This window comes from Rhamphochromis longiceps, linkage group LG15 (genome assembly GCF_057381845.1).
Source record: "Rhamphochromis longiceps isolate RC_006_pf linkage group LG15, R_longiceps_female_GT1.1, whole genome shotgun sequence".
Classification (NCBI taxonomy): Eukaryota; Metazoa; Chordata; class Actinopteri; order Cichliformes; family Cichlidae; genus Rhamphochromis; species Rhamphochromis longiceps.
This window is the reverse complement of record NC_140571.1, coordinates 1,097,786-1,122,982: the sequence shown is the minus strand read 5'-3', so window position 1 is coordinate 1,122,982 and position 25,197 is coordinate 1,097,786. Positions and strand designations below refer to the sequence as shown.

The following is a 25,197-nucleotide window of genomic DNA, read 5'->3' as shown; positions in this document are numbered from 1 at the left end:
GTTTCTGCTCAGCAGTGGGAATAAACCTGAAGCCTCGTGGTTATTTCTGCACCCACAGCTGGACATAGAGAATGAAGTCAACAACGAGATGGCCAACAGGATGTCTCTGTTCTACGCGGAGGCCACACCCATGCTGAAAACACTCAGCAATGCAACCACAAGCTTTGTGACAGAGGTACGAGTCTAACACAGCCGGCGAGTTCCTCCTGGCTTTGATGATGCATTTCATCAAAGCAATATTTGTTGAGTCTGTCCTCATAAATGTGACACAAATATCAGCTTTTTTTTGTTTGGTCACTTCCAACTGATTGTTTTCCACAGTGGGTGGATCTGTCACAGTGGGTGGATCTGTCACAGTGGGTGGATCTGTCACAGTGGGTTGCAGGGCAACCTTCAAACATTATGTTTCAGCTCTTTAGTTTTCTGTGTCTGAGGCCAAACACAGAAACACGTTACTGTTATTGTCATCGTTGTCACTCACATTGTAACCGGAAGTATTTTTAATCCTAAACGTGGCGCATGAGAAACTTTCCATCAGGTCGACGCAGCGACTCGGATGGCGCGGAGGACACAGAGTTCCCACTGAAGTCTGAATCAAGCTTTAGAGTCAGCAGTTAACCAGACAACATGTCTGTGGACAGGTTCAAACGTCTCTACTGTCGAGTGACCGATGCTGCCTCTTAAACTCATTTAGCCAATCTGACCGCGCCATCAGATTACTGTGTAGGTCAGTGTTGTCTCTGCCCTCTCCTAGTTTAGTCCACCATGAACAGGCAGTGATTCGTATCGAGCTTTTTCACTCTCAGCTAACACACACACACACACAGGCTGGATGGACGTTTCACGGGTCCTTGACTCTCAGGATCTTACCTGAGGAGAAACCACAGCAGCTACAGATGGAGCCACAGACCTTCAGCTGTAGACGAGCTTCTCTGAATACTGAGCCACAGCTTTGATCTTTCAAATGACAAAAAAACACTACATGTGGCACTTTAGTTACTTTATCTTTAGTTACTTTATCTTTAGTTACTTTATCTTTCTGTGAATGATTTTCTTTTGTTGTTAAGCTGAAGAGCAGCAGATTGATGGCCACAGGTCAATGCCTAAAGTTCCTCTTTTATTTCAGGACAACGAGGTTCAAAGTTCCTTTTTGCGCTTGTTTTTCAGAAATTTAACTTCAGGTCTAAAATTATTTTACCCATCAGCCTTTGTAATGAAAACATGTGACTTTGTTCAGAACAAGACGCTTCCACTGGAGAACACAACAGACTGTCTCAGCACCATGGCCAGCGTCTGTAAAGTCATGCTTGAGACGCCGTGAGTCTCACACACACACACACACACACACACACACACACACACACACACACACACACACACACGTAAATCATTAAACTTTCCTGATCCTCCTCTTGTGTGCGTGCAGAGAGTATTCAAGTCGTTTCAGCAGTGAGGACACGCTCTTGTTTTGCATGAGGGTCATGGTTGGAGTCATCATTCTGTATGACCACGTCCACCCCAACGGCGCCTTCAACAAGTCCTCCAAGATAGATGTAAGACACACACACACACACACACACACACACACACAGTATTGTAAGTCATTGCTGACATCATTGATTTGTCTTCAGATGAAAGGCTGCATAAAGGTCCTGAAGGACCAGCCAGCAGACAACGTAGAAGGTCTCCTGAATGCACTCAAGTAGGTTCACAGCTCGCCTTTGGATGCCGAGTTTTCCTGTGTGGGTTTGATTCTGGTTGTATGTAAGATTCTGACTCATGCTATGGACCAATTTTGGCTGTGAAAGTTATGAGAGGTTGTACGTGTGCCTGCCGAGGTAAAGCCGAACTGTAACCATGTCCACACAGTTGCCTTAAAAAACCACCTGCTGAAAGCAAATATCCGGTTGGACGTGGCCTGGTCTTTGCAAAAGGGAGCTGGCAGGTGTGTGATGTCACACTGGGTTGGTTGGTACAGGTGATAGTCTGGTGTATTTGAAGCCAGCGAGCAGGTTTAGGTGGCTGCACACGTCTCCAGCTACCTTATCATCTAACCCAGCGTCCCCGACCAGTTTATGTCCGATGATATTTTCACAGACCGGACTTTAAGGTGTCGCGGATAAATACAACAAAATAAACCAGTACCAAAAAAAGATTTATTCATAACACCCAACAATAAAAACACTAAAAACCCATAAATTTCACACCTGAGCCTCAACTCTGGCGTCCGGATTCCCAACGAATCACGGACCGGTGCTGGCCCGGGGGTTGGGACCGCTGGTCTAAACCACAGCAGTGTGAACGTGTCTGAGGAGCACAGTTTCCTGAACCGTGGGAAGTTTCCTGACCTGATTCTCACAGAACTGTCCAAACTGCACATGTGAAAATGGCTTTTGTGTTTGTCAGCAAGAATTCCTTTGGAGCTTCTTTATGCGGCCTCGGTGTTTTCATTGGTGCACTAACGTCCACTCCCACTCCTTTTTCTCCTCAGATTCACCACAAAACACCTGAATGACGAGACCACTCCGAAGAACATCCGGACGATGCTCCAGTAATATTCCTTCTCTCTTATATAAATATATATATAAATAGATATGAAGAGGATCACTGCTCTGACCTCAGATAAGATGTATATGTTTACATTATTTAAAGAGTCGATGTTAATACTTTTGTGTATTTGCATAGTGATTCCCTCCAAGTTACTGAAGCCTGCAGATCATGTACACACTGTGCAAAAAGAAAGAAGCTTCACATAATTGCCTCGAGCGGTCAGAGCACAAATGATGGTTGCCTATCAGCCTCACATGTGCTGAGCTTTGCGAGCAGCGCTCACAAATAAAGATCCCAGGCAGCAGGAAAACGTCCTTTAAAATGTACTTTTTCAATTTTCTATTTGGAACTGTGGCCATCAAACTGTTTCTCCTCAAATCCAGACAGACGCTGAAGATATTTCATCTTCGCGTGTGTCGGCTCGCGCACAATGAGACGCACAATCATTCTAATCGTTTGTGTCGCCGTGAAGGGCTGAAGACTACAGCAGGGGGCGATGTTTCACTAAGAGCACCTTGGTGTGTTCTCTCTCTTTTCTGTGTTCAAACTCCAGCAGCCTTTGAATTAAACCCACTGTGAACATGAAACCGGACTTTGCACGTCCAGTGAGATCCAGCGTGTCAAAGCTGAGGGGTGCGACTGATGAGAAGTCGGTGAAAGACGTCACCGAACCCGCCGCGTTTTACTCAGTCGTGTTTGACTTGCGTGACAATAATTGTGTGTTTTCCGTCTTCTGAGTGACTTTTAATCTGCGAGGCTTTGCTGTTGAACTTTCTTTAAAAGAAAAGCCAAAAATGTCTTTAATTTTCTGAATAAATTCTGTTTTCTTCTGTTTTCCACTTTTGTTTTTGAGTCTCTTTGAGGAAAGAATTGAGTAACATTTCTCCTGGACTGGGAGGGGAAATGTGTCCAGATTGTTTTTATATGGTTTTTGATCATGTGTAAACTCATAGTCTTCTGAGCAATTCCAAGACTCACGCCTGAGAAACTCAAATGAAACATCGGAGTGTAAGGTTGTTGTCACTGATCACGGCCTGTAGCTCGTTCTTCTGCTGTCGTTTTAGAAGAACGGTTCTCTCTGATTTTGGGGGTTTTTGTTTCGAGCCTGCTCACAGTCGGTTGGACAATCTGTGCTTTAATTTTAGTTTTAGTTCATTTGTAATGTCATCTGATCACCGGTGCATCAGGACAGCACGTCTATTATACAAAGCAATGAATCCTCGTGCACAGCAGTCAACTTTTACTTTGTTTTTGTTCAACTGCTGTACGCTCTGTTGTTTGAGCCTTTTTACAACGCGACCTAATTACAGTAATAACTGTGTCATCCACGAGTGACGATTAACCCCTGTGGTGTCTGTGGCTCATTGCGAAGCGCCACATTTGCCTTAAAAGCTGCCGCAGGCCAACACGTGTTAGGACGTAACCTGTGAAACATCCACAGTTTTACTTTATTTTGAATCCAAAAGCCATAAATACACTCCTGGTCTTTAACATTCATCCTCTGATTAGTTAACAGTAAATTAACACAGTCTTTCATATAAGTTTCTTTCTCTTGTATTTAGTAATATATATATATACATACATTTTGGAGGCCATGTTTATATGCAACGAGTGAAAGCTCGTTTGAAGCCGGCTGTGCGTATGAGAGTGATATTTCATATCTGACTGAAGTGGATTTTTTTTATTATTATTAATAAAAAAATGACATTGTCTGTCATAATTGATGTACACGAGGCTTCCCTCTTTGCCCAACATATGCTGTGTGTTGACAAGTTGTTTTGAATACTGATCAAAATCAGTTACTTTGTCTCAAACTGACATTTACTGTTACATATTTCTGGAGTTCAGACTCACTGGTGTTAGAAATGGCTTTGCTGTGTTGTTGCATATTGACTGGGACGTGTGGACTGGATAATAAAGGTGGTACATTTCTTACACACACCGTTTGTTTTGGCGTTCTTGTGTTACAGCTGATTATAACTCAGCAATTTTAAACTGAAGTGTTTGATTGATTGATTGATTGGTAATTTATTTCAACATGTGAACAATATACAAGTACATTTAGAAAAGAAATGAGAGAAAAAAAAATATACTATACAAATTACATACAAAAAAACATTCTGATTAATTTACATGTTGAAAGGGAGTGGGAAGAAGTATACACTTATTTAATCCCACCCCTGTCCCATAAATTATCAGTGAATATTTAGTCAGCTTCCTTACTGATATAATTTGTAATAAAAATAGTGAACAGATTTCTGATATACTATATACTATAATATCACATCATGAATTTTTTGTTTGTTTGTTTTTAAATAGAGACATTCACTTAATTTAAATATTTTCCTTTTCTTTATAGATCGAGAAGATCATATTTTTATAACTCTTTTTGAACAGTTTTATGTTTGGACATTGCTTTAATTCCATATTCAGTTTGTTCCATAGTTTCACTCCATGAACAGAAACACAAAAGCCTTTTCTTGTAGTACGTACCTTCATTGTTTTGAAGTTACAAAAACCCCTTAAATTATAACTTCCTTCTTTCAAAAAAAACATACTCTGAATATTTCCTGGCAGTTCTTTATTTTTTGCTTTGAATAGAATTTGTGCTGTTTGGAATTTCACTATATCGTCAATTTTCAATATTTCAGACTGCAAAAATAGTGAGTTTGTATGTTCCCTATAACCTGCATTGTGGATGATTCGAATTGCTTTCTTTTGAAGAGTAAAAAGTGAATGTAATGTGGTTTTATAGTTATTGCCCCAGACCTCTGCACAATAGCTTAAGTATGGTGAAACCAGTGAACAGTAGAGAATATGAAGTGATGTTCTGTCGAATACCTGTTTTGCCTTGTTTAGTACTGCAATGCTTCGTGATACTTTGGAATGAATATATCTTACGTGAGCTCTCCAGTTAAGTTTTTCATCTATTATTACCCCCAGAAATTTATTTTCACCGACTCTTTCAATATCAACACCATTTATTTGAATCTTTGCATTTGTATTTAAACTACTATTTCCAAATAACATAAGTTTAGATTTATTCAAATTTAATGATAATTTGTTTTTATCAAGCCAGAACTTCACTTTACTTATTTCATTAGTCATATCCTCCAATAAATTCTGCAGATCATCACCAGAGCAAAAAATGTTTGTATCGTCAGCAAAGAGAACCATTTTTAATACTTTGGACACTTTACAGATGTCGTTAATGTACAAGTTGAAGAATTTTGGACCCAAAACTGACCCTTGGGGTACACCACAAGCAATGTCCATACATAAGGAGCAACCACCATTTATTTTCACAAACTGCTTTCTGTCACTTAAATAACTCCGGACCCAATCTAGAACTACCCCTCTGACACCATAACGTTCCAGTTTTCTTATTAATATATCATGATCTATAGTGTCAAATGCCTTTGTCAAGTCTATGAATAACCCATGTTCATGTTAGAAGTATTAAAACGTCTGTATATAAAATGCAGCTGTTTTGATGCTTTAAGTTTTTCAGATTTTAAAGTCTTGTTGTTTTTAAATTTGGGTAAATATTTGGACAAACGTGCGAGCTAATGAGGTCACTTTACCATTAAGTAGCTCGTCTCATTAGCATGGTGCATTTGTAATGTGCTGATCTGGGCTAGCAAAAAGTAGACTTTAAATATATTGGTGTCCATTATTATCAGCACCCGAAGACCTGCTGGAGTCATAAAATCATCAGGAAATTATTAATTGTTGTAATTAATCAAGTGCGGATAGGCTCAATTTTTTTTTGTAGACTCTTACAGGGTTGGGGGGGGGGGGTTCTAAGTTAATTTGCCCATCCCGTCTGATAACACAGTACTAATACAGAAATACGTTAGAATTACTGTCTACAAATGGGTGACATTGTCTCTTTGTCATTTCTCTTGTAGAATTAAATGTCAAATATTTTTCCTAATGATCCATCTGTCTACATCTAGTCAGGGTTACACACTGCATGTGCAGAAAGATTGAAGCTCCAGGTCTTGAGGTTGCAGACTGTACTTCTGTTTTCCTCCAGGAGGGGGCGATCTACTTCTTCTCTTGCGAATGTGATGCAGACGCGGTCCAGGGCTGAACCTCAAACAGGGGTGCACCTACAGTCAGCGAATACAGTTTTTAAGACTGGTAACACCTGCACCACTTCTCACACACACTGTTCCTCCTCTGCTTCTCAGACTCTTTGCAGCTTTTGTTGGTGTCATCTTTCAGTGCTGATTGTACACTGTGGACAGGCTTAAATCAATCAAATTATATCACACCAGTACACCACAGATCAGAGCTACACACAATATAGATTCTTTAGGATTTTATAAATCCACCCCTCCCTTGATTCTGGAGTTTAAGAAACATCTGCTTAATTATTTGCTTTTTAAAAAAAACAAGATTCGTTTGTTCGCCTTCATAAACTGAAGAATCAGTTCTGAGCATTTTCCATCCTTAAGCTACATTTTATCCACTCAGTGTTTCTTCTGCTACGAAGCAGACCTCTTATGTTACGTTATATTCCACAATTGTTAGGCTAAAGCAAAACATGCCCTGTATGAGACCTAAATAACTTTTTATACAAGCGCACAAAGAGTATATTAATATTTTGCAGTACAGAGTAAATGATTAATCTCCTCTCAGCATTTGGGAGCGAAACTGCACGCAGTCACTTTCCTGCAGAAGCTTTTGAACCTACAGTTTGTCCTGTCGGGTTTCTTGTTGATGTGGAGTTACATCATACTCAGCCCAGAGGAACAGCAGGAACTGTGAAAACTTACTGGGAACGCTCCTGTGTGAACGCTGGAACGCCCTGAGCCCTTCCACACTCAGCCGAGGCACCGGCGTCCTCGCCGGCTTCGGACGGATCCCGGCGTTCCACTGGGATAAGTGGAGAAGGCGCTCAGCAGACTCCCCAGTGACGGGGTGATCAGCGATACTGTGCGATGTCCATGTGGGGTGAGTTTGTGTCTGATCATGAGGAAGACTGTGGGGTCTGCTGCTGGAGCTGAGGAACATCTGAAAGAAGAGATGTGACCTCATAGTAACACAGTCTAAGTGTGGTATGCTGTATAGTGCAAACCCAGATCTTAAATAAATATACAGTAATTCCACCAAGGCCTGAATATTAGATGCAGCAGTGTCCTCTATTTCACCCTCTCCTCCACCCTTCCCTCAAACACCATCATCAGCATAATTTGCCTCCCGCTGTGCAAACGCTGTTCCATAATGCATGATGCCTGCTGGATGCAGTCTCCAGAGATTTGTCTCCGTTTATTATCTCCCTGTGATTAAGACAAGGAGGTCACAGCCATATGGCACTGATGATGAATGGGGAGTGGTTTACCAGCGATTTGGCTTTGCGTAGTTTATAATTTGCTTCAGAGAGTGTTTTCTTTTTCCCATCATCCGCCTTTGATGTGTTAGTGCAGCAGGTGGAGGCGCTGTTGTTTCTCATCTGCCTGGAGAAAGACAGCAGAGTCAGTAAAGGGGAACGATCATGCATGATAATGACATCAGTTTATCTGCAAGTGAACGCTGTGGTGAAACCGCTCAGCCCTCAGACAGTTGTGAGGCAGAAATCGCCCCACCCACCACCTGTTCAAACCTTCTGATGGGGCAGCCAATAAGATGAAAGTCAAAAACTGAGAATCATGAAAAATTACTGAAATGCAAATTAATTAATCAACTATTAAGTCCAGGCAACACCTGCTGACTCTTGCACTGCCACTCTAAGGTGAGTTGCAAAGGGTTCCTCCACGAGCTCTAAATAAATTAAAATGCCCTCCTGCAATATCCTGGTCTTTGGGTTCTCCCAGACCTGAAAAACACTGTGATGAAAGCACGGTGTGAAGAAAAACCTCTGATGCTACCCTCTCTCCACAAGCAAGTCTAAAATTTCCCGGACGAGCCCCCAAATATGACATAACCCAGCTCAAACGTTTCTAGTTCCTTTGTGGATATAATGTTGATATAATAAATATTAGTCCCCATTTGAACCATAAACAAGGACAAAGCAGTTTGTGCTTTAGAGGATGTCTACTCTATGACTGATAAGTTTCTTTCACATATTATGTCTGGTTAAAAAACACCGAGGCATTCATTGAGCTGTCAGAGCTCTATGTGTTGTTAATGTCCATCATTTATATCCATTTTGGCAGATGGCTTGGTTCTGCTGTAGGTCTCTTCCTGTTGAATGGGAACTTTTTCTCTCCACAGACGCCTGGTGCATGCTAACAGGACACTGTTTGGGATTTATAATATTTTAATGCCAAATGCACCTGTTCTTATAGCACTTTTCTACTCTGAGCAATCAAAGCACTTTTTCCCCACTATTCTATTTCTCTCTGCAATTTAAACACATTCATACGCCAACGGATGCACTACAGAGCATCTTAGGGTTAGTGTCGTGCCCAAGGATATTTGGCAGACTGGAGCAGACGGGGCTCAAACCACCAACCTTCCAATTAGTAGGTGACCCACTCTACCACCTGAGCTACAGCCACTGTGGGGCCGTCACTATAAAGAACCTTAAAGCCTCATTAATGCCAGACGTGATTCAGCAAATGTTCCCTGCCGTCTTACGCTCTCAGCGCCTGTTCGATGGGGTCCAGATTGTCCAGGTAGTTGAAGCGCAGTGTGTCTTTGGGACGTCTGTCAGAGTCTCTCCATGGTGGGGGTGCACCTGGCTGCTTCTCCTGTCTCAGTCTTGTGCTGGAGCTGCTTCCAGGTTGCTGCTTGGTGGATGCTGGACACTCCTCCAACCTGATGGCTGCTATTTCTGACGGCTCTTTGTGACCACGGCTTGCTGCTGCGACATCTGAAACCACAAACTGCTGCTGCGATGAAGCACCCTGGGAAAAAAGGGTCTTTTATTTTGTTTTGATTTTTGAAAGCTAGATTTTAATGTTATTTTGTGTTATCGAGTTGTTAAACAAAGGTAGGATAATTGTTTAAATCTCTTCGGGATCTCCTAACCTGCAGGACGCTCAGCCGCAGCTCCTGGACTGTCTGGATGTAGTGTCTCTTCCAGACGCCCTGTTCGAATGGTGTCGGGGAGGAGCTGAGGAGCCAGCCGAGCCTCAGACACTTGGGCATCCACAGCTGGTCCAGCTCCACAATGCTCTTCCACTGCCAGCTCACCTGCGCATGGAGGATCGAATCATTCATTTACCAGACTTCTTCACAAGAACAAGGGTCAAAACTTTACGTCACTCCCCATAAATGAATCCACGTGTACCTGGGCACATCGACAGAGGCTGCGTGGGTCCAGGAAGGAGAAGAGATACAGGGAGAGGGCTCTGGGGAGCAGGCAGGTGAAGTCTGCGGCCTGCAGGGGGAGCTGTCTGCTCACACTGAGGCTCAGGAACCTGAGCTGCTCCACTGAACAGCTCAACACCAAGTCCTGCAGCACCGCCTTCCTCTGACTGTCAGACCACCTGTCAAACTGGTAAAGACATGAAAGAATACAGCAGAAAAGCAGTGAGCACAGCATGGTTTCTAACTGCTAGCTGGATTTGTGTGGGCTTCAGCTCACGCTGGGATCACTGTAAGGGCGCATTAGGTGCTTCTTCATTCATCTGCTCACACATACCCACTTTGCTAGAAGGCTTCGTCTCTCTTCAAACACCTACAATGAGACAACAGTGACAAAGGTTAACAACTATAGTATCCAAAGTATTCAGTTTTAAAGTTTTTAGTTGTTTAATCTTTCGAGGAACTTGGTATTTATGGAAGACCAACACCGTCAAACAGAAAACAAGGAAATGAGCCAATGTCGTTCAAGCTTCCACACTAAAGCAAAGCCAGCCCGGTGTTGTTCTGACAGTGAGGGCAGTCACAGCCTGCTGCTGATCCACAAATAATCAGAAGCTCAGCTCACAAAACACTTTTAATGACAGCGCCTTTGTTTACATAATGAAGCAGGACCAGGACCAATGAAGTGACCAATGCAACCAGTACACAGATGCAAATAAATTAATGAATGCATTTCATTAAAAGGAATTTCTTTAAAATAACTATAAAGTAAAAAAACAAATATTTGCAAATTAATTTAGATATTATTGCCTGTCTAGATCATCCACGGACATTATTATGATTTCCTGCTTTGTGACTGTGTTTACTAAACACATTATATGTTAAAAAAAATTAAATCAAATTGCCGGCATAAACAGGAAGCAATAATTTAAAGAAAAATTAAAATCTAAGGCTTATTTATTTAAATAATTAGTCATTAAGAAAAATTAGCTTCATATAAACTGAATGTATGCCAATAAAGTAAATTCAATTTAGATGTAATCAAATTATTTTATTGTGGATAATTTTGGGGGGTTTCAAGAGTGCGTCAGGCAAACACCTGGTCCTGCAAGCACAGGCTGAAACAGACATAAATCTTACTGCAGCGAAGGGAACATTTAAAAAGAAGCTGAGAGTCGCTTGACTCCACTGTTAGAGCTGTTTTATGTACTCAGGTCTGTACTTTTGTGTCCCCCTTTTCTACTTCACCAGCTTTAACACAGACATTTACATTTTGTCACGTCCATCAAAAGATGTAGTTAGTTTTACTTTCTACGACACTGCTGTACATCTTATAAAAGTTACTGAAACTATTAACAGCCACCCTTTGGCTGACGGCACAGTTTCAGTGTGAGCTGATGTGACCTTGCTGTTGGCCCGCGGGTTGTTCAGAGGAGTCCAGGTGCTCCGTTTGGTCTGCGTCTTCGAACAGCTTGCAAAAGATCTTGCTGCAAGTGCCATCACAGAGTGCGTCAACAAAGATGATGCTCTAGGATACAAAAACAGTAACTGCTACTCAGGTATGTGTTGCTTTTCCTCACATTGTGTTCATGTGTGTACATGAAGCAGGAGTGCCTAATAGTTCCATGTTTTTAAAATCCAGCCAACACTAACACCGTCCTGCGGTGTTTCACTCACCCGCAGCTCCTCAGCTCGCAGAAAGAAATCCAGCTCCAAACTCACTTTGTAGGTGCGCGCTCGGCCTTGGTGCCCACACACTTCTTTCTCCTACTTCCCCGTGGATAGTTTACTTGTTTCCATAGTAACCGTGAGTGTAGGCTCTCCTGCTTGTCACAGCCTGTGACACACATGGAGGCGGTGATGTGGGTGTCGCTGCAGAGAAAAGCAGAGTGTGCGGGCCTCCCTCGCTCTAATGATGACAAACGTGGTGCAGAAGTCCTGACACTGCAGTTACTATAAAGACCATCGCATTGGCTGACACAGCAACAGAAAAACAAAGCATTATTATTGACTGTCGCAGCAGCAGAACCAGCAGTAATAAGTCCGGACAAACGAATCTGTTTACGGAGTAATAACCAACAGTTGGTGTGTAATAAGAATCATAAACCAACAGCATCTTCAGGGCTGTGTCTGCTGTGTCCCGCAGGCCTCCAGCTCCACGCTTTCACTCCCAGCAGTCACACAAGTTTCTGATTCAAAGCCTGCTCGTTCTCGGATGGGCGGTCGCGCGCAACGAGGACAGAAAACCTGCTGCGAAGAAAAACGGAGAACTGCGTCAAGTTAGACACGCGGGAGTGTAACCGGAAACGAGCCCTGTGCCTTCAGAGTAATAGTTCACTCTTTATTGGACTGACGAAGAAACGTTTGTTTCACTGGAAAAGCAAAGACACCAAGAAGTCTTTCAAAGTCTCTCTGACGAGATTTAAAGATTCGTCCTTCTCTCCGTCTTTAAGCCGCTTAAACCTGACCTGTGACCAGTCAGCATGAAACAACACCTAACACAGCCGCTGTTTACTCTACACATAACAGACAGGACGTCAGCAAAGAAGCAGTTTTAAATATGTATTTTTAAGCACTAAGCACTAGCAACCAGTCGCAAAAGCATATTTGGTCCCAAAGGTTAAGCTGAACCTACAAACACCACCTACAGCAACACAGTTTGGCACCAAACGATCACTTTGCACCATTAAGATGATTCCCAAAGAGCTGTTAGCTGAAAACTATTACAGCAAAACCAAAAACCAGCCATATTACACAAGTTCAGAATTGTGAAATTTACTACACAAATGTCTTAATGTAAACTTAAGAGCACAACTGTTTGGCTTTAACTATGTACTAGCTGGATTATATCATTTTGAAAACTAGACATGTGGAGGACAAACAGGAAGCTGTCAGCCAAAACCATCTGCAGCAGATCCCAATATCTAAACGCCATGTCCTTAAGAAACAAGGGAAAAAATCCACCCAAGACCTGACACGGGATCTGAGAGATGCATCTGGAGCTTCAGATAATCGGTCTACTGTTCACTGACGCTTCATCAGAAATGCTTTCAGTTGAAGGGTGGCTGCCAAGAAGCCATTGTTCAGGAAGTGAAACAGGGAGAAAAGGCTGAGGTATGCCACTTCACACAAGAACTGGGATGAAAATCAATGACAACAGGTTGGATGTGAAATTCTTCGTTTCAAGTATTGGATTAATCAGTATGTCGAGGGGTCATCAGGAAAGAGGTACAAGAAGAAGTCTCTACAACCATGTTTAAAACAGTGGAGGCTCTGCCGTGGTCTGGGGCTGCTTTTCAGACAGTGCTGTTGGAGATCTTGTCAAAACTGATTGAATTATGAACACAGAAAAGCACCGTCAAGTTTTCATCCACCATGCAGTCCCAGGTGGAAAGAATCTGATTCCATTTCTTTATTTTTCAGCAAGGCGGTGATCTCAAACACACGGCCAATGCAGTAAAAACATACCTGGATAGAAACGCAAGACCTCTGTCAAACAAAATAAATAAATCTGGGTACATTCCAGGGAGGGGGGGTCATAACCCCCCTGGAAATGACGCCCTTGTTTGAATGTCCTTCAAGAAGCCTGAGAACTATTCCTGAGGATATTTAAAGAAATGACAAGAAAGCTTGACTCTGGGAGTTCAGGCTGAGTTGTAAACAAAGGTGGGCATATCAAATGTAAATCATTTAAGCACAATTTTCAACACTTTTAACTTTTATTGTTGAACTAAAAAAAGTTTTTATATTTTTGTATGTTGCAATAAATTGGGCCAACATCCGCGACTAAGGTGGCAAACAGCGTATCGCTTCTTTCACCTGTATTCAGCTCGACTAAAGCTCACTGTAGTCGTGTTTTGGCGTCCACGAAGTCGGGCGTTTGTGGAAGAGGCTTTTAATTTGATAGTCCGTAGCGGAAGCCGTTAAAAAAGTCTCGCGCACTTGTCGCTCTACGTAGAGGGGGGAGAGCGGGGGAGGAGGACGGAGGAAGAGGACAAGAGGAGGAGAGGAGGGTGCTGGTGGAGGGACATTCAGTCATTGTTACCAACTCGAGGACCGGCGAAGACCCCGCTTACTCCCCGAATTTTGCGGACAGCGTTCAGGTAAGGTTGCGTTAAATTCAGCAGGTGTTACTCGTAGACCACCGCCTCCGCTGCCGCCCGGCTCGGTGACTGAATGCACCGGTGCGGAGCGGTTACCGTGAGTCAGGATGAACTAACCGTCATCTTTTGTCTGCGCCGCGCCGCGTTCACGCTTCTCTCGGCTCAGGTCGCTCGTTTTTATTGCTGCGGGTCAGTTACAGCGGCAACCGCGACGAGCCTCCGTGTAACGCTCGGCAGTACACTCCCATGTATGAGCAGCAATTAGTGCCTGAGTCCCGGTGAGGAGCTATAGGAGGAGCCCGTTAGCGCTGACGCACAGGTAGGCTAATGGACGCGCTTGTGTCGCGTTAATAATGAAAGTTGAAGTGCGGCCGGGTTAGACACCGGCAGGTGCGACGGAGCAGAGGCCGTGTTTGACGTGTTGGTCGGGGGCAAAGGTGCGGGGCTGGGAAGGGTGTGTGCTGCAGCGATGGATAAAAATGTGCTCTATAAATAACAAATAACTTTAATAAATGACTTAAACAGTTTCTGAGCTGTGATTAGTGCAGATAACTGTAAAAATAATAATATTATTAATGGTCGGAGGTGTCTACTACCACAGCTGCTGCTATTACCACTGTTATTACTACAGAAGTACTGCGGGACGCAGAGTAAATCTCTTCAGACTTGCCCTTTAAATGCTCGCTCATTTGCTTATTTTGTAATGATCTATTGCTGTTTAATAATGCATTTAATGTGGACACTGATGGGCAGAACCCAGCCATAGTCAGTGACCTGAAAAGCAGCCGTTTGTGTGCTGCTCCGCTTACAATTAGTCCATTTTTTCAGTTAAAAGGTTTCCTTTTGGTTTGCACTTGTTGTAATTATTGGACCACTAACGTCTAACATTTACATTTACAAGCTGCTGTACTGTATTCTTCTGATTGCAGGCAGAGCATCGTTTCCACAGGGGGTCGTCGCTCATATTTCCTCCAGCATCATCGCCGTCTGTGAAGGCAGGAGACGGAGGAGTGTTTTCAGCATCTTAAAGGACCACAGCATCACCTAGGTGATGGAGGCCCTGTGACTCAGTGTAGTCATGGTGATGGATGCAGCCAACTTGGCCCTGTTGGATTACGCTGCTCAGCCCACGGTGTTTCTCTGTGATCTAACGAGGAGGAAGGGGCAAACAGATAGTCCTTAAGTCTGGTAATTTTTCCCACTTCCTGGTTAAAGCCCACGATGCTGACAGGGCTCGAGCCCTCTCCGTGAGCCGCCGTCTCCTGGGTCTTGCTTCTTTTCTCCCGTACGGATCATGGATCTCCTGTGGGTGCTTTCCGTGTCCATGCTGACCGTGTGTGTTGCTGTCCCCATGGATGCTGTGGCTGGGAGCCACAGTCTGTTCACCTGTGAGCCCATCACCCTGCGCATGTGTCAGGGGCTGCCCTACAACTCCACCTTCATGCCCAACGTCCTGAACCACTACGACCAGCAAACTGCTGCTCTCGCCATGGAGGTACGGTACATCGCTGCCATGTGATCTGAGAAAGACAAACCATCTATCTGTACACACACACACACACACACACACACACACACACACACACACACACACATGTATATAAACTAAAGGAATGACAGTTTTTCTCTCACAGTTATGGCGCTCAAACTCTGACAGCAGCAAAATTCATGCGATTCATTAAAAAAAATCTGCTCTTCACTATATTATAATAAATTTATAATTAAAAAAATAAAAATATGTTAATATAAAATTTATCCCCCCTCCAAAAAAACAGTCACACTCACAAAAGCTATTAAATTAAAATAAAGGATAATAGAATATAACTGAATATATATTATGCAATATGTAAAAACTGTACAAAAAAGAAATATGTATGTTTTTAACACAGTTTATATATTTTTAAATGTTATATTTTATTTCTAGATTTCTCATGAAGCCGCGCTGCCACAGTGTTGGATACGCTAACTTTGGATTTGGTCACAAATGCCTTTAATAGTTTTAATGTTTTTCAACATTTAAAATGAGTTTACATTTTGAAATAGACATTTAAAAATGCTTAAAAACATTTTGTAATTGACAGTGTAACAGCGGTGAGCAAAGCTGCTGTTAAAAAGGCTTAAATCCCGTCAAGAATTTGCACAAAAAGCAATAATTAGATTTATATGTGAAATGTTACGGCACATGAACAGTGTTATTATTCTTGTAATCAGATCTGCCGGCCGGCTGCAGCTGTTCTAGACTCCAAACTAAACAGAGCTGTGATAACTGCCTCACACAGTATATGAAAGAGTGTCATGGAGGATTTCATATATGAGCTTCAGTGATTGTTGGATCGATCACATCGATCAGCCCACAGCATGAAACAGTCTCTCAGCTGAGAAGCTTCTTTCCCACATTTTCAGTCCAGACGCTTTTCTTTCCGAGGCGACGACGACCTGGATCACTGATCGCTTCACACACAGCTGAAATTGTGCGCTTCAGAGTTTTTAGCTAACAGAGCTGCCTGGATGTAGCGAGCCACAGGTGATGCTTGCTGTAAATTCCCTGTGTGTTCACCTGTACTCGTACCTGCACAGCCCTACGTCACATGGGCGCTGTTGGGTTAAAGTGATTTGAACGTTTGCGTTCTTGTTCTCTCGCTGCTCCTTCGTTCTTCTAAAGATGAAATTGGAACCTTTTTGGGATCGATGAGTGTCTCACACACCACAGTTACTCTATGTTGGCTTCAGCCTTTTAGTTCTTCATTTAATGAAGTTGTGTTACTGCTGTGAAAGGGACGGGGTCTGTTAAACAGGTTTGGATCTGAGCCGTGTGATGTTTGTGAGTCCGGTCACTCATGTTAGCCTTCAGAGCCCGTTGGGCTTCCAGTCAGCGTCCACAGTGCTGATAATCTGCCTCCGTTCCTCGGTCGTTTCTCTGCGTTCTGACGCAACGTTTTGAGAGCAGATTCACATGTCTGTCATACATGTGAAATGAGTGATTCGGTGTGCGTGGCACACTTTCTGCTCCCGTGGACACGAGCAGCTCGTTAGGTGTCAGCATGAACAGCTGTGTGTTTGCTGAGGAGGTGCCAGCCTACTTAAATGTGGCCCATCTAGCTGCTGAGGCTGCAGCGTGTTACCAAAACATTAAGCAGACAATGAAGGTTTCGTTTGTGTCCCTTTGGGCCCTGAGAACAGAGGATTATTAAAACGCCAGCGACTTAACAGGGCGTGGTGTCCTGAGATGGGTTTGAACCGCACATCTGGCCTGTTGACAGATGAGAGCGATTAACCACGACATGTAGTCAGCTGCTGTTTTATATAACAGGCTTTGAGCAGCGAGCTAACGAGTCAGGCTTTAAGGAAACACAGCTTCATTGTTTTGGGTTGTGATTTCAGCCTCGTGGATAATCCACAGACTGACCATCCACAGCATCTCACTGTTGTCATGGCTGCTAAAAGATGGAGCACGGAGCAGATGCATCGCTTCATTAAGTTAATCCCGTCCTTTATGGCGGCCGATCCCTTGTGAAGTTCTGTCTGTCTAGTAATTACGGGCCAAACTGCTGTGTTGGCTCGGCGCTCTGCCGGCCTGTGTTTAGTTTATCGATGCCCTGCGTCACGCGCTCTTTGCGCCCTCTCTCTGCGTCACTTTAACCCTTCAACCTCGCCCGGCCCCACCCTGCCCGGCGTAGCGGATGTGCAGCACTCTGCCGACCATCTGTGCATCTGCGCCCGCCCCGGTTCACGGCGCTGTGTGTAGACGCGCTGAGGAGAGGTGGAGGTTACGTAACTGTAACGGGCCGGCTGTGCGCGGCGTCACAGCTGTGGTCTCGTTCGACCTCATGTTTGGAAAAGATGAAACTGGTCCCATGACCGTGCGCTCGTACCAGCACCGTTCTCGCTGTGCAGCGGTGCTTTCAAACGTGTTTCGAGGTTTCTGACGGTCGTTATTCACGTCTTCATTTCTCTGACTGATTAAATGTTACCAGCTGCATGTTGTTTGAGGCCAGGTTAGCTTTTTACGCCTGATCAGTGGGTGTGTGTCGCAGTGAGGCGAGAGAGGCGCTTCTGGTTTAGACGGTGTTCACTTTGATTGGTCATGGCTTCACAATTAAGTCTCTTTTAGTGCTTGTTTGGGTTTGGAAAACACACGGAAACCCAACAGGTTCCAACACCACGGAGCCCAGTCTTGGCTCTCGTTTCCCAGATAACTCGCCCCAGATCCAGCTCATGGGAGAATTCAAAGCCTGTGAGACGTCGAGGGCAGCCAAATGAGAATTGACAGTTGATTTTAAAGAGAATTAGGTCCGCTGAATGGGCGTGATAAGGATGATGAATGCCTCGCACCATGGAGAAACTGGGAGTTGGATGAGAACCAACGCCTGCCGTTCTTACAGTTTCTGTTCAAACCCCCTGAAGAGTCTTTGTGGTTCCCTTTTCATGTCTTCCTTTTTAAGTATTTTTTTGTTCAAGATTTTAGTGTTTTAGGAAAGTAGGACAATTTGTCACGATCTCATGAGCTCCAAACCGATAGAGACAAACTGAAAATGCACTTTAATGACTCTTCTTTGGTGTGTCAGGTCTGTGCAGCTTTTCACAGACAGAATTTTCTGTTTTGCACATTTAGTATTTTATTTTCTACAGCTGTGAGCAGAATGTAACACAAACCACACAATTTGTTAAAATGGATTTTAATGTTCCCGTGTTCATCCTCGCTCGATCCGTCACCGCTGACCGCCGTATGACCTCGCAGCTGAAGTGGGACGGTGGCCTCGGGGCTCGGGAATCGGCTATTTCTGTGTCACAATGACACTGTGCCACAGTCGCATAGCATAACTGAGAGCGTGGCGGATTTGACTGGCACCACAAAAAGAGAGAAAGGACTGGGCCCAAATCCCCGCATTTAGAGATGCTGCACACTGATGAATATGAAGCAGTGTGGGCCCATCACAGGAAATCAATTACGCTGCTATGAACCATCCTCGGCCTGCAGAGCAGATGGCGTGTGGTTCACCGCTCGGTGATGATCATATTACTTTTCTTTGGTTAAGGTCGTTTATAAGTCCTACTCTTCTGCATTTATGCATCGTTTCTAATGCTCTAGAAGTTTCTCCAACCTGCTGCAGTCTGGTTGGAGGCACTTTCCAGATCGCAGCTCCAGAGGAGAAGGACGAGCGTCAGGCTCAAACTGGAGGACTTGGATCTTTTGTTAGGAGAAGATTTTCTCTAGAAAGAAGCTGAATGATACTGAGGACTCAACAAAACCAAAGAATGTCAAAATAAGATTCAGTTTCAGTTTTATTTGTCATATGCAAGTTAGCACAGGGTCAACATTGCAATGAAATGTGTTTGACGAGCAGCAGTCACTCAGCAGCATGATACAGTAGGAGAAAATATAATAAAATAAAATAATAAAGAAAATAGAAAAATAGTAAGGAGCAAAATATTAGAGAGACGTGGTAAAAGAGAAAAGATGACTAAATATACATGTATCTATAAATATAAATATATGTACACTAGTGATTAAATAAGAAAATCTTGAAAAGAAATATGACGGGAGGGCAGATGGGACATTGAATGAATGAACAATGATGAACAAATGCTAAAACGAGCGCCCAGATATTCTTATTATAACAGTGAAACATCAGTTTATGGCAAATGCAGCTCCTTTTGGAGGGTTTCTCTTATATTTAGCAGAAGCTTTCAAGCAGATAAGGGATGGAGCCATGGCAGTGGCTTTCACAATCATGTCATGTGACCGTCACGGCAAGGCCAGATGGACCACGCAACGGTCAGGGCCGACTGAAGATGTTAATTGCATTAGATGGATAACTGGGCTTGTTTACGTGAATCCAAAGCATCAAGATTAGGAGTCAGTGCGTTGGGGAAATGTGCTGACTACAAATTAGACACACGAGCTTTTTCTAGGTTATCATAACCTTTGTTTTGTCACGTCTTTTGGGTTATTGCTTGTCGAATGAAGGGTCCACAGCTGCACAAAGAATAATCAGCGGCCGGCTCTGAATCTCAGACTCACTCGTTTCCTCCTCAGATCAGCCTGTTGTCTCAGGTTTACAAGTGCAGATAAACTGTGTCGTGTTACAGACGGAAGAATAACCCAGATACTCCACCCCGCTCTGCCTGAATGGATGTGTAAGGGAGAGCTAAGGGGTGTGTGTGTGTGTGTGTGTGTGTGTGTGTGTGTGTGTGTGTGTGTGTGTGTGTGTGTGTGTGTGTGTTAAACAGAGTACTTTTTTGTGCATTCTGGCACATTTTAACAGGCTTATTATGTTAGTAAAGATGTATCCCAGCTGATCACACACACACAGACACACACACACACACAGTTACACACACACACAGTCACACACACACACACACACACACACACAGTTACACACACACACAGTCACACACACACACACAGTTACACACACACACACAACATGGTCTGATAAACCCAGCGTGACCTGGCCTATAAAAGAGCCTCTTGTTTTATTTAATGTCCAACACCGTGTTTATTGGCAGTGGAGTGAATAAGAAGCACAGCAACCTCTCACTGTGTGTGTGTGTGTGTGTGTGACTGTGTGTGTGTGTGTGTCTGTGTGTGTGTGTAACTGTGTGTGTGTGTAACTGTGTGTGTGTGTAACTGTGTGTGTGTAACTGTGTGTGTGTGTGTGTAACTGTGTGTGTGTGTGTGTAACTGTGTGTGTGTGTGTGTAACTGTGTGTGTGTAACTGTGTGTGTGTGTGTGTGTGTAACTGTGTGTGTGTAACTGTGTGTGTGTGTGTGTGTGTAACTGTGTGTGTGTAACTGTGTGTGTGTGTGTGTGTGTAACTGTGTGTGTGTGTGTGTGTGTGTGTGTAACTGTGTGTGTGTGTGTGTGTGTGTGTGTGTTCTCAAACTGTCTTAGGAGTGAACGACTCTGCCCGTTCGTCCTCTCTCGCTCACCCGGTCTCTCACCCTCCTCCCCCACCTCTTTTGTCCTCCCCCTCCCCCTACACAGGACTCACCCGTTGCCCAGGAAACGGTCCCAATTGTGCCGTTAACAAAAGGAGCAGAGGCTTTCTCGCCTCGCGGGAGGTGGTCCCCTCCGCCCTGCACCCTGACCTCCTCGAGCCCCGCTCTCCTCCCTCTTCGTCCTCCTCCTTCTCCTCCACTCCGGTGATGCATCACTCGTCACCATGGCGCTGAGCTTTGAAATTTGGAGAATTGGAATGGCAGCAGAGGAGAAAGGGGGATAAAGAGTGAGGATAAGGGGGGGAGATGGGAAGAGAGGTGACTAGGAGATATTTTTTTAAAGGGCAAATCAACAAGAACCAGTCGTCCACAGTGGGCGTCACTGTCAGCGATTCATCAGTCACACCATCTCAGCCTTTAACCTCCTGAGACCTGAACTCTTCCACAGCAACATTTTTAATTTCTCTTTCATATTTGGGCTGATTGGGACCTGATGAACGTAAAAACAAAGAATCACCAGATTTATTATTTTACCTGATTTTTGTTTCTAAGAACAGTGACAGCCACATGTGAGGACATTTTTAATTTAGATAAAACAGAGGCAACGGCAATGAAAACCATTAGGCATACTAGGCTGTATTCATAATTAATACATTAATCTTAGATAACTTTCATCTTAATCTGATTCAAAACATGCTGGATAGTGTCCATGCTGCAGAGGTGAAGCTGAGGTCACGGCTGTTTGTCCCGGTTCTTCAAAGGCTGCTACGTTTAAGATTAGAAATATGCAAATATGCACTTTCACTACACCGTCCCAGGAAGCACGATTATTAGAGATGTTGCTCCTGTTCTTCGCCTCAGTTTGATGTGAGATGTGGTTATTTACTGTGAAAGCAAGCAGTCAGCGACACTCACAGAAGCTGTGCCTGCCTCGCTGTTACGGACGCACCGTACCAGCTGAGACGGTCCGACCCCGCTGACTGATCATCATGCTGACTCATAACAAATGTGTTTCGGAGAGTCAACAGAGTTTTTTTTAAGAAGGAGGAGATTTGTTTTTCTGAGCAGGTACACAACAAGACAACAGAATAACAATAGATTTTAGGCCCGATGGTTGTTATGGAGATAACGAAGGTTCGTTTTCTTAGAAAATTCAGAGCAGAAACCATCAGATTTAAAAACATGAGGAATATCCTGCTACCATTATGTTTTTAAATGTGTCAAAGAGGAAAAACAGTGACAGTGTTGCTAAATTTTAAAAGAACATTTTGGGTTCCTTGTGATCTTTTCTTGCATCCGTATGCGGGACAGAGCTGGCTCAGTCCTATTGGACGTGTCACAGATCTCACTGAGCGAGTTTTCAGCGTTACTGCAGCTCTGTTAGAATTACTCACAACTAGGGCTGGGCGATATGGCCTAAAATTCATATCGCAATATAATTTCAAGCATGTGCGGTAACGATATATATCGCGATATATTCTTTTCTTCTGTATAACATATTTTCCACACTTAAAATCCTTTAATTTTCTCAAAAATCGAGAGTGGGCCTTATGTATGAATTCTGGTCGTGCTTACTGACCTCGAACCAATTTGGGCAGAAATCTGTTAAAAATGTTTTAGTACAGCTTTGTAAGCCGTACTGTTTGATGGATGGTCAGAGCATTACGGCTGCCGTAGGGAGGAGCTTCGCGGAGTAATCTGGGTCCAAAACTCCGTCTCTTCAGGTCCCAAAGTCAAACGAACACAGAGTTAAAAACGGTCTAAATTCTTTCATCTTTAATTAAATAATCAGCGTTGCTGCTTTATCGGGTGTAACAATTAAGTTTAACATCCAGGCATCCATGAAAACAGAAGTTATTAAATTTAACGGAGTTAGAAGTTAGCAGGAAGTTAGCTCGCTAGTTTCCACTTAAACATGATATAGCATGTTCTGACTGAGAGATTTTTGAAACTAATTCAAACGTACAGCTCTGCTACCACTTCCGACATAAATAAAGACAGAAAACTAAACAGCAGTGGCGTTTGCAGGGTTACTGAAGTTGGACTACCTGGTATATAATGATGTGCTACGTGATTGCTAGCGACACAGCTATGTTAGCATAACATTAGCACAGTGAAGCTGGAGGATGAACGCCAACTTTTTTTCCACTCGATAAAAGTCATTAATGAATCGATATTACGGAAGTGGAGGAAGCGCAGTTTTTGGCTTTCCCCATATTTCAACAGTGCTTCATTTCTTTGCTATGACTGTCGGCATAATTTGCAGATGATAATGGTTGTAGCTGCTGCGATGCTTTTGACCAAAACAGGCGCAGCTTGATGACATCATCAACATGCGCTATCGCGATAGAGCATTTTCCTGAGTCGTAAACTGTGCAGCAGATCAGCCTCTTATATCTGCATCTATCCCCTCATTGGCTGTTTGTTGGCCTTGTTTTGGACTCCCAGAATGCACCATTTTTCGGCGACTGGCAGACACGTCTCCTCTGTGTGTGTTTCTAGAAGGACACATTATTCCACATTTTCAGAGATCAAAAATCCCATAACAAACTGCCATGAATCCATAATGACTGCAGCAGCAGCAGGATGGAAGCTGAGGTTACATTAGCATACCGCCAGCATCCACACAGTTGTGTGTTACACGCTCTATTCTCCTTACATCGCTGACTCTGGGGAGGAAAGCTGCACGACGAGCTTCTGGCCAGTGGTTCACCAGCTGTTTCTGCTGTGGCCACTAACACTAAACCCTGTGGAGAGTGTGATTGTGTGGGCAGAGCTGTGACCGGCCATATGTACCATCCACTGGCTCAGTCCTGCTCTCAGTGGCTCACATGATGGGTCGACTGTCATAAAGAGGCTAAATGGACACGCGAGGAGTTGCGGGAGGGTTAAAAGGGCAGGAGGGGGGGACAAGGATGGAAGAGCACAAAAATAGAAAAATGAGAAAAATGGCGAGATGATAGGAGGACAGATGAATGTGTTTTTTCTTTAGTAGATCATCCTGGTAGCCTGTATAGGGATTCGGCTTTGGCCCTTGGCGTCTCCCTTTGTAGCGCCGTCCTGTGTGGTACATCGTGTTCTATGGAGCGCAGCAGTAGCCCATGGGAATCAAACGGGAGAGAAAGAGCGAAGATGCAAACTCACTTGTGTTGCATTAGATCACGTTTGAGTGGTTTAGCCGTGTTTACAGGGCATCGCTGATGAAGTAATAGATGTCACAGGACTGCTCGCTGGCAGCGGCACGCAACGCGAGTCACAGGAGGGCCGATTGCAGCAGTAGCGCCCGTTTCCCTCTCGTGGAGGCCGCTACATTCAGGATTTTCTGCTGTTCTTCCTCCAGAGAATAGCCAGCCTCCCTGTTGTACCTGACTATAGCTGTAACACGATCACCAGGAAGCGCTGCAGCCGATAGTAAAAGTATCTGTAAGAGGTAACCGGCCACGCAGCTTCAGTGCACACGGGGGCCAGAGCTACATGTCAGTGATGATCTGTGAGGACCATTCATGGTTGCATCGCGTTTGAAGCACTTGTTTTCACGCTGGCTCATAGCGTGCACGAGTGCTCGTGTCATTACACGGTGGAGCTCGTGAAACGTGATGACTCCACCATCGGCTGGATGGTTGAGCTCAGTTACGACGGGCGATGCTCTCAGAGAGCGTATGCTGTGCTGAGCTGCGACTCGACCATAAATCTGTGTCATCGTGCCGTCTATCGCTGAGCCCACGCAGCGCAAAGCCATCAACGCCAGGAAGAGCGATATGAACAAGGCGCTGACAAAAGCTGCACGGACGTGGGTGCTTTGTGCTTTGAGGGGCGAACACCCACTCGAATCCTTTTACAGAAGCACGTCACATGTGTGTGGCAGGCGAGCAGGAGACGGCGCTGTGTTGCAGACATACGGTGGGAACGGTGTTTAAATCTGATTGCAGTTAAGGTGACAAAGTCCTGCGTCATCATTGCTTCTCTGAAAGATTTATCCCCAAACAGCCGGATTTGGACATGTCGCATTTTTATTGCTGTGTTTGCTAATCGGTGACGGACAGAGACGCTGAGCCGACACACAGCTGTTCAGTTTTGTGCCATTTTCTAAAATCTGAAATCTAAAATCTGAAATCTGTTACATTTGTAACGCCAACAAGATTCTGATTGGTGCACACACACACACATGCACACACACACATGCACACTCGCACACGCACACACAGGACGTGGCGTTCTTTGCACTTTATTTAACGTTGTTGAAGCTGCATTGATTGGTTAAACATTAATATCCATTCCTCTAATAAACCCCTCCCCTCCCTGTTCCTGTCTGTCACATACAACTGTCTTTAAAATCTGG

At 44.0% G+C, this 25,197-nt stretch overlaps 3 protein-coding genes across 11 annotated transcripts in view; 2 read left to right on the top strand and 1 right to left on the bottom strand.

The window, feature by feature from the left end:
- fam49a (family with sequence similarity 49 member A) overlaps window positions 1-4,487 on the top strand; it is a 32,065-nt gene extending 27,578 nt beyond the window's left edge. For 3 of the 6 annotated variants that reach the window (XM_085381127.1, XM_085381128.1, XM_085381126.1), the window contains 6 exons: window positions 59-175; window positions 1,238-1,317; window positions 1,427-1,553; window positions 1,632-1,702; window positions 2,492-2,551; window positions 3,104-4,487. In XM_085381127.1, the coding sequence (XP_085237253.1) occupies window positions 59-175; window positions 1,238-1,317; window positions 1,427-1,553; window positions 1,632-1,702; window positions 2,492-2,551; window positions 3,104-3,113 (465 nt within the window). In that variant the 3' untranslated portion in view covers window positions 3,114-4,487. Of the gene's footprint in view, window positions 1-58; window positions 176-1,237; window positions 1,318-1,426; window positions 1,554-1,631; window positions 1,703-2,491 lie in introns of all 6 variants that reach the window. The other 3 variants (XM_085381131.1, XM_085381130.1, XM_085381129.1) reach the window with 2 other exon arrangements.
- Window positions 4,488-5,518: 1,031 nt separating this feature from the next.
- fbxo16 (F-box protein 16) lies at window positions 5,519-12,013 on the bottom strand. 3 transcript variants are annotated; one of them, XM_085381363.1, is made up of 9 exons: window positions 11,488-12,008; window positions 11,215-11,338; window positions 10,148-10,183; window positions 9,794-10,000; window positions 9,532-9,696; window positions 9,139-9,407; window positions 7,901-8,015; window positions 7,335-7,572; window positions 5,519-6,665 (listed from the first exon to the last, which is right to left on the bottom strand). In XM_085381363.1, exons 2-9 carry the CDS (start codon window positions 11,308-11,310, stop codon window positions 6,601-6,603), a joined length of 1,191 nt encoding a protein of 396 aa, XP_085237489.1. In that variant the 5' UTR covers window positions 11,311-11,338; window positions 11,488-12,008; the 3' UTR covers window positions 5,519-6,600. The 3 variants fall into 3 exon arrangements, with proteins under 3 accessions (XP_085237489.1, XP_085237490.1, XP_085237488.1); XM_085381364.1 differs by having other exon boundaries at window positions 6,656-6,793; window positions 11,488-12,011; XM_085381362.1 differs by lacking the exon at window positions 5,519-6,665 and having other exon boundaries at window positions 6,804-7,572; window positions 11,488-12,013.
- Window positions 12,014-14,976: 2,963 nt separating this feature from the next.
- fzd3a (frizzled class receptor 3a) overlaps window positions 14,977-25,197 on the top strand; it is an 18,995-nt gene continuing 8,774 nt past the window's right edge. For both annotated transcript variants that reach the window (XM_085381361.1, XM_085381359.1), the window contains exon 1: window positions 14,977-15,408. In XM_085381361.1, coding sequence (XP_085237487.1) covers window positions 15,208-15,408 — 201 coding nt within the window. In that variant the 5' untranslated portion in view covers window positions 14,977-15,207. The remainder of the gene's footprint in view (window positions 15,409-25,197) is intronic.